General features: G+C 44.4%; 1 protein-coding gene across 1 annotated transcript; it reads right to left on the bottom strand.

Annotated features, from left to right (window-relative positions):
* Positions 1 to 3,904: 3,904 nt before the first annotated feature.
* On the bottom strand, positions 3,905 to 7,279 carry LOC116252850 (protein NRT1/ PTR FAMILY 6.3-like). The gene is made up of 4 exons (XM_031627439.2): positions 7,067 to 7,279; positions 6,734 to 6,951; positions 5,600 to 6,171; positions 3,905 to 5,120 (listed from the first exon to the last, which is right to left on the bottom strand). The coding sequence occupies exons 1-4, from the start codon at positions 7,188 to 7,190 to the stop codon at positions 4,238 to 4,240; spliced, it is 1,797 nt and encodes a 598-aa protein (XP_031483299.1). The 5' UTR covers positions 7,191 to 7,279; the 3' UTR covers positions 3,905 to 4,237.
* Between the last annotated feature and the right edge of the window lie 1,546 nt (positions 7,280 to 8,825).

The raw sequence follows: 8,825 nt of genomic DNA, 5'->3' as shown, positions 1-8,825 counted from the left end.
AAGGCCCATGCGGACCCCCTTGACTCCGCCACTGGGCCCATGGAATAAAAACAACCCAGCCTCTCAAAAGCAAAGGCCTGTCCCACCAGCCACACCAACTCCTCCTGGTCTTCTGAAAAACTTGGTCTTTCACAAAAGATTTTTTATTATTGGGAAGGCAAGATACAGGTTAAATCGGCGTCCCTGATGCAGTTTTTGCTACAAGTTCATTTTTTCAGCTGCTATTCTGTCCTCTCAAAACCCTATACACCCTCAATACAAATGAGCCACATAACGCATTCGATTCTTCGGTATTATTATTTTAAGTATCTTAATACATTTTATTCGTAATTTTGTAAATATACTATTCAAATTTATTTTTTGAAAATGAATGTATAGAGTAGCGGTTTTTGCCGATCCACAAACCATTCAGACAAATCTGAGGAGAACTAATTTAATTAGCCATGGCTTCTGATGTTTTTTTTTTTCTCTGAAAAAAGAAGTGGGTTCCTAATTTTTTAATGGAATAAGAATCACAACATCAATACAGTTCAAAGTTATCAAGAAACGAAGAAAGCTATATGGCAGTGGCTTGCCAGATTCATCAAAGAAGAAGAAGAAAAGGACAAACAATAGATTCGGTAGGCACGCTTACCATCCAGTCGAACACAATCAGATATACAAGGAGACACGGGGAGTTCTTAATTCTATCTGAGCTTGATGCGGCTGGCTAGCATCTTTTGGAAGAGGCAAGCAGAGTTACGGTGGCGCAGTTCTGCGCAGCAGAGAAAGTATCTGCAACAGAAGGAACAGCAACAATAAATAAGTCAAAGGCCAATGCAGAGCCCGTGATCTTTCTCTGCAACACCACGTGAGGGTCCCCTTAAACTTTTTGCTCCCATGGCGCTCAGCCATTAAACAATCCACGGCCCCTCCCTCCATGAAAATTGAAGAAGCTTTGTTCTCCCCACTGGTCAATCTTTGTCAAACGCGCCAAAGGAAAAAAAAAAAAGAAAGAAGAAAAAGTGAAAATCAATCAACCGATCCATCTCTTTCTCTTCATGCGTAAGTTTTAAAATGATTTCAATCCGCATCTTCGATTAGATAAAACGAGGAAGCTCACCCAGGGGATCTTTAACAACCGACTCAATGCAGCCCCCTTGACATAGGAAAACAAGGCCAACTTGTTGAGTCGTTGTACCTTTGTGATTTTTTAAATATGGAGTTCTGAGGTTGGAGCAAATCATGCTAGGCGCAATAATGGAAGGGCACACAATGCATCATGCCCACAGTGCCTCCCTTTCGGGGCGCAAGAAGGATTGGACTCACATTTGGGGGTTGTTTCCTCTTCTTGGCTGTGATATTATTTAGCTGATCCAAATCTGACCACTGTGATCGGGTCAGATCTTAATCAGATTCTAGTCTCTGGTTTTCAGATTTAATTACGAAACTGCATCTACTAAGATTCAATTATATATTTCTAGATTCCGACTTAATGAATATCAATAGGTAATAAGATATTATCTTACCCACGTACGAAATACCTGGAATATCTTAGAAGGAGTAAAGTTCTTAGACTTCCCTCCTTAGTTTCAGGAAGCAAGGTCAACTGCTTTTGTCATACATTTCAAATTTCATTAGTGTCTACTACCTATCTATCTTGCCAGTAAAAGCACCATTGGTGTCTACTATTTATCTATCTATATTGCAAATAAAAGCACCATTGATGTCTACTATCTATCTATCTATATTGCAAATAAAAGCACCGTTATACAAGTTAAAGCATAGAGAGATGCTATCCTAAAATACTAAAAGCAGCCCTGAACCTTGAAGGAATCAAAAAAAGGAAAGGAAACTTTATTGGTGGTGAAATTTCTTCACTGACCTGAAAAACATCTGCTGTGGTGGTGGTGCGGATTTATTTTGTAACAAAGTTTAGCCGAAAATGTTCCAATATAAAAATTTCAAGATAGCCCCTGTTATATGCTAATTTGCAGATAAGCCCGTCTCTTGTTAGGGTTCCCAATCATTCTAGTGGCAAGTCGGCACAAAGTAATTATCCCTAGTCTTGCTTTCAAAGGGCTCCATATTAAGAAGTGAAGGACATTTTGTCACATAAATAAATAATGAAGATTTAGATAAATAATGTAAGGTAACACTTCAAGGCTGATCAGGTAGCCTGGCTTGTCATGTACTTTGTTCCATAAATTTAAACTTGCTTTTGTTTCACGTTTTAGAGAGTGCTAGACAATTGGGCTTAGGTATTTGTGGCCTTGATTTAGATAGAATATTATTCATAAACTCTCAAATATGGGGAGGAAAAAAAAAACATGCATTATCACCTGCTGCTAGACGCCATACGCTTCGGCAAGCGAGTTAAACATGACTGTAACACACATTGCAAGGATTTATTCCAAAGCTTAATTGCCTCGAAGTTCTTCTTGGAGTGAATTTTAGCGCGAATATCTTGCTTGGTTCAATCTCAAAAGGAACAATTATACGAAAGATATGGTGAATCTTGTGCTAGGTGCGTGACCAAACTCTAGTAGTGTATTCACAGACACAAGATTAATTTGGCAAATCTTGTAGTGGATTGATAGACAATTAAAATAAACATATACGTGACCTGCCCAGCAAGCTAAGCAAACCTCCATCATGGAAATAAAACTATTAAATAGACCAATAATAGAGAACCTCAGAAAGGCTTACTGATTTTCATAGTTGATAAGGGATCATTAGTGCCTAATTTGCCATTACAATAAGAAATGATATTACAAAAGCAAGACAAGGGCTAAATCATTTACAGAACTCACTGTTAAGTGCGGTAAAACCCTGGAAAACTTATCAGAAGGTATGAGGAGGAGGACATGAATGTATGATAAATGTAATAGGTATAAAGAAGGGACAAATTGCGGTTAAGGTGTGGGGGTTCGGCAGCGGCTATGGCCCCAACCAAAAGTTTACCATATGAAAATTACACAGAAGAAGGGGAGACTTCAGTGACGTACGTAGCGATGTCGAAGCCGCGTAGGCCAGTTAGCATGCAGCTGGCTGGTGATGTAACGCCAGTAGCTGGGGACGGTGGTCGGTGGACGGCACCAGTGGACGAGAATGGCAGGTCCGGTCTGCCGGCTTTTCCCACAACAAGGAGAACATCGAGGTTGCCGGACGTGTCAGGGCTGCCGGAGGGGAAGATGCATATTTACCATGCCCTCTTCTGCCTTCTCGTCCTTCGCTATTAAAAACCCTCCCTCCCTACAGCCCTTTTCGCATATTTACCATGCCCTCGTCTACCTTCTCGTCCTTCTCTATCAAAAATCTCCTTCCCTTCCCTACAGTACTTCTCCTTCCAGGTTCGAGCCACAGCAGAAGTCCTGCCAAGTTCAATTAACCCATGCTCATCTTGTGATGAGAAAAAACCACTCCATTGTAACTTTTTTTTTTTTACTTTTGAAGGTGGGGGCTTTACAAATTACATCGAGTCGTCCCTATCGCTTCTCGGTGCACGCTCATTAGAGCACCTATAACGCGTAATGCACCAGTTTCAATTGGCCAATGAATGCTGATTTTCTGCTGTTATAGAGACTGTCAACTTAAAATACAGTCGACCATTAATTACTTTTAAGGGTATTGAATAGAAGAATAGTCGTGTTCTTTTATTATATATATGTTCATATAGCTTTCATCCTTGTTTCCAAGGTTCAGTTGCGGATTTTTTTTTTTTTCTTTCTTCCCGTTATCATGGTTTCTCCTTTTAGTTGGAGGTTCTCGTCTTTGTCGTTCTGTCCAATATTCATTTATAGCCCGCACCTTCTGCTGACTCAAGGCAATAATGAACCATATAGGTTAAGAAGCGTAATAGTTCAATTAGCTGTGACAGCCTTTCTCTTGCCTGGCTTCATTAAGGAGTATGGGTATCTCTCTCTGACAATAAGAAGACAAAGCATTTATTCTTATGACAAGGAAAATGCCACAAAACCTTCTACATAATGTACAATTTGCCATATACTATATTTTCCCAAAAAAAGAAGAAAAATTGAAAACACCTTTCCACGAGTGTTGAGCAATTTGGAACACTAAAAAGGAGAAGAAGAAGAAGAAAAAAAAAAGCCCCTTTCCACAAACTACTCGACCTTCGGCCTTGTCTGCTATTGGGACCCTCACACACTAAGACAAGATGAGATTCAACCTATTTCACCTCTCATGAGTCATCACAATGGTGCTTCACATAACAGACGATTCTTTCGCCTTTTGCCTCTTACGCTTGGCAACAAGCTTCCAACTCAATCACCTTCTCTTCTTCCTCAAGATTGGTCGTGGAGATCCTCTGCTCCTTGTACACGTACCATTTAGCACAGTAGAGGTAGACGGCAAAGTTCAGCACACTGAGGGCGGCCAGGAGCCAGTAAAAGTTATAGAGCTTCCCCTTGTTCAGGTTGTCCGTTATCCACCCACTTGTCCCGTGTCCTGAAGTCACCATATGGACAATGGCGACAAGGGCGGAGCTGAAGAAGAAGCCAAGGGACAGGGTGCTAAGGAACATCCCTGTGCTCATGGTCTTCATCGCCGCAGGGCACTCCCTCAGGAAAAAGTCAAGCTGCCCGATGTAGGTGAAGGCCTCTCCCGCACCCACCAGGAAGAACTGAGGCACCAGCCAGAAGACGCTCAGAGGCACGGTGCCGCTTGGGCTAGGAGTGGCGTGGGCCACACTTAGCCTCTTTATCTCGGTCAGAGCCGAGGCAACCATGGCCAAGATGCTCAGAACCAGGCCGACTCCGATCCTTTGGAGGGTAGTGATCCCCTCTCGCCGGCCCGTGAACCGCCGGGCGATCGGGACCACGGCGCGGTCGTAGATCGGAACGACTACGAGCACGCTTCCGACGAAGAAGACGGTGAGAGACGCGGCGGGGATTTGGAAGGATCCGACCAGGCGCCTGTCCATAGTTGTGGCTTGTTGCACAGAAAACGTCGTCATTTGAGCGTAAGCTGTCCAAAAAATTATGGTTGTGGCCCATATGGGCATCATGCTCAACACCAGTTTCACTTCCTCGACCTGTGCCAGTGAAATTATGTTCCTCTCGCTCTTCTTCTCAGGGTCCATGCCGTGATCATCTACAATAATGGCGGCCTTATCAAGAAACCTGCACGGGGCGCCACCATAACAGTTCTGTTACCAAACCCCTCGCTTGGTACAATTATTAACATCAAATTGCTCTGCCAGCTACTCTTTTCATGTGTTGCTATTAATTTGATGGGGACGGTACTAATCATAAATTTAAGCAGGTTGAATATACCCAAGTAAAACTTGGAAGTTCAACAGAGAAGGATGGAGCTCTTCTCGGCTCACAATAGAAAATTGGTGGTATCTAATTTGAAATGAGCAGCTATATCTAACAAATTGTTTGGCCCTTTAAACAGGCCTGCTCTGCAGTATGGTCCTTCTGGACCTTGTCCATTAAAAAAAGGAAAAAGAAAAAAGAAGATACTTATCCTTATCGAGTTTAACTTAGACCTGCCATTTAAGAATAATAAAGCGATTCTCTGGTCCGTGTGTGAATTATTTTAAGACTGTTCAATTAGTAAAACCTCATAAGGAAAGAGGTGGACGAGCATTTTATACCTGAACCGTTTGGTATGTGCCACAGTGGTGATTGTTCTCTTGTAAGCATCGCCGTTGACACAGGTCATATCGCCCTGGTAAAGAAGCGTGGGATCAGAAGGCAGATCTCTGTGCCTGTTCCTCCATGCCGTGGAGATGACCCTGGCAACCCGAGTTATGGGACTTCCTGCTAGCTTCTTGAAGCGGTATTTCCTCGTTCCGCTAAGAAACAGGATCAGTGCAACCAGGATGGCGCAGGCACAGATGCCATAGCCCCATTTTCTCCCGAGGTTGTCCTGTATGTACACGAGCACTGTGACTGCAGCAAGGGAGCCGATGTTGATGAGGAAGAAGAACCAACTGAAGAAGGAGATCATCTTGCTTTTCTCCCTGGGCGACGACTCGTCGAATTGGTCGGAGCCCAAGCCGGAGACGCTAGACTTGAGGCCTCCGGTGCCCAGGGCAGTGAGGTAAAGAGCAAGGTACAGAACAGAGAGCTGTGTGCCGTTTGCCTTGATGCATGAGTCAACCGTAGTGCAGTGTGGTGGCCTCAATCCCGGCACCATGGTCGACACGGTAAGAACGGTCACTCCCTGAGAAACAGAGAAAGAATCTTAAGCATGGTGGAGAAAGAGAAGAAGAAAAACAAGGCCTTGAAATTAAGAAGACGGCCAAAAAAGCCAGTCTCTGATGCATCTCTTGGCATGACTTTGACACGAATCTGACCAAGCTCAGTTCACCAAACAGAAAATTCAAAAAAAGGAGGAAAGAAATGTGTTTTCCTTGGGTTAATCGGTCAAGAATTTATTGAAAGAAAAGGAATATATCAATAAAATAACTGAAACGCATGTGTTCCGAAACAACGAATTGCTCCAAAACAATGAATGGCATGTGCAGTGTCCTTTTAAAATTAGAATGCAGAACTACCAAGCGTGACTGCCAAAACCCATTATAGCTCAATAAGCCACTTATGATTGAAAATCCCCTTCCTCCTCGTTTTCATTTGACCAATTTTATCTCAAACTGTGCACGGATCGCCATTAACAACAGGTGAGAAAATGGAAACCAGTTTGCTTTTGAGGAAAACAACACGAAAGCTGTTGAACCCGAATCCTAAGAGCAGAAAGGGACGAAGAAGCGGAGGCCTTTAAGTACCGTGGCTTGAACAGTTGTGAAGATGGCAATGGTGAGGTATCTGCCCAAGTAGGTGTCGGCAATGAAACCACCAAAAAGGCACAGCAGGAAGGATGTGCCCAAGAAGTTGGTGACCATATTGGCCGACCGGGCACTTCCCAGATGCATGACGCCGGTCAAGTACGTCACTAGATTCACTGCAATTCCTAGTGTTGTAAGCCTTTCGGTGAGTTCCACACCTGTTGAGATTAATCACAAACACCATCAACCCATGTTCCTCAATCAACAGTGTCTCTCTTGCCCATAGCAGCAAGAAAAGAAATAAGGTGAAAGAGAAGAGAGAGAGAGTCATGCCTAGAATTGAAGCAGCACTGAACCATCCTCCAGTTCGTTCGGTTGTAGCAGGATTACCTCTGTAATCCCATGCGTCGCTCACTACCCTATTGCTACCATCATCATCATGTTCAGATGGCGCCATTTTTTTTTTTCCCCCCTCTTCTGGTTTGGTGAGGGCGGGGTGGGGAGGGAAGGTAAAACAGCAACTTCTCTCCTGCCTCGGATGCGAGAAAGGGGTGAGTCGAGGGGAGTGTCGGGCGGCTCCTTATATAGGGGAACCAGCGACAGTGATATGTTATAATATTAATATTTTAAATTGTTGGGTTTGGAGTTAATCTTTTGATAAACGGATTATGGGATGCATATAGGCTTGGGCAATGGCGGATTCTATCAAATCACATCCTTCAAGTGATCCAACTTTCCTCCACATCAGACACAACGCCAAAGAGCAGGTTAGGTCATGGCCTTCAAACTGGACTCATGAAAATACCCAACTTTTTTTTTTTTGTTTCTTAATCGTGAGGTTCTGAATCGAACTTGCATGATAAGGGGCCAGGATAGGTTGGCTGGATATCACCTGATCGGGCCTTGGCAATCACCGGATCCCCGATCCACTTTTTTGTTGTATCAAAAATTATGTGGGGTTTGTGCTACCCACCAACGAAAACTATGCACGTGTCGTTCTATCGGCAGCCCGCGCAGACCATACACTAATCCATCGGATGTGTGCCAAGTGTCTGTGTTCGGGGCACGACATGTGCATAAAATGAAATGAAGGATCATCAAACATTACATGGCTAATCAACGTTTACCAAAGGAAAGCTCACTAAACTTTCTATTCGATCACAGTTGGCTCGAAAGTCCGCATGTGGTTGAGTGGAAGCTAGAGCGGATCGAGCCGCCTGAGCGCAGTGAGATTTGAACCCTGAACCTCGCTTGTTTCGAACGGCCTTATAGAACTAATATAATGATTGGTCCTTTTCCTTCTCCAAAGCCTCATCTCCTCTCTCTTTCGATTTCAAGGACTTGCGTACGCGGATCGCCCAACCAAGGGTCAATCATTTTCACGGATACATCCGAGAGCCGTGCATCTCGGAGATGGACGGCCCGCAGGGAGCGGGGACGGTGGACCGATCCCGCGTGGTGAGCCGAATCAGGATGAGGACCATCCACGCGTCCGTCCCCGTGGGGGGAGACGTCAACCCTTCGTCCTCTTCCATCGCCGCCGACACTTGGGCTTCCCTCGAACGATATCACCAGATTCCGGTCATATCGAGTGAGACCCGACTCCTCCGTCCCTCGTTGTGTCATTCGTTGTTTTGGCCGTTTCCCGGTTCAGACGAAGGGCACCGACGTGTTTCCCACCAGTCAACCGAGGGCCGCCTCTCCTCCACCAGTTCCACCACCAATAATGGTGCTCCTCCGTCTAGGCCGTTCCCTTTCGTCTTATAGACAGGGAGGCGCTCCCTGAAATGATATTTTTTACAGTATAAGTGAAACCAACGTTTTACGAATGAAAAATGCGAGGGCTCGATCTTTTAACTACTTTCATTACTGTTAGTTTTTGAATAATTTACACGGAGAGAGTATCGTTCTTGCTGACTCACAATCTGATTCGGCGGAGCAAGCAGCTTCAACGTCGATGAGATTTAGAGGGAGCCAGGTGGTGCCATTTCGGAAGAAGAGAAACCGACTGGGGTTCGTGGAAGGAGGAGAAATATCTTGATGGATCGGTTGCGTCAAACTTTGACGATCGCGAATGTACTGTTGAATAAAC

This window comes from Nymphaea colorata, chromosome 4, assembly GCF_008831285.2.
Source record: "Nymphaea colorata isolate Beijing-Zhang1983 chromosome 4, ASM883128v2, whole genome shotgun sequence".
NCBI classification, from domain to species: Eukaryota; Viridiplantae; Streptophyta; class Magnoliopsida; order Nymphaeales; family Nymphaeaceae; genus Nymphaea; species Nymphaea colorata.
This window is presented reverse-complemented; position numbering and strand designations above follow the sequence as displayed.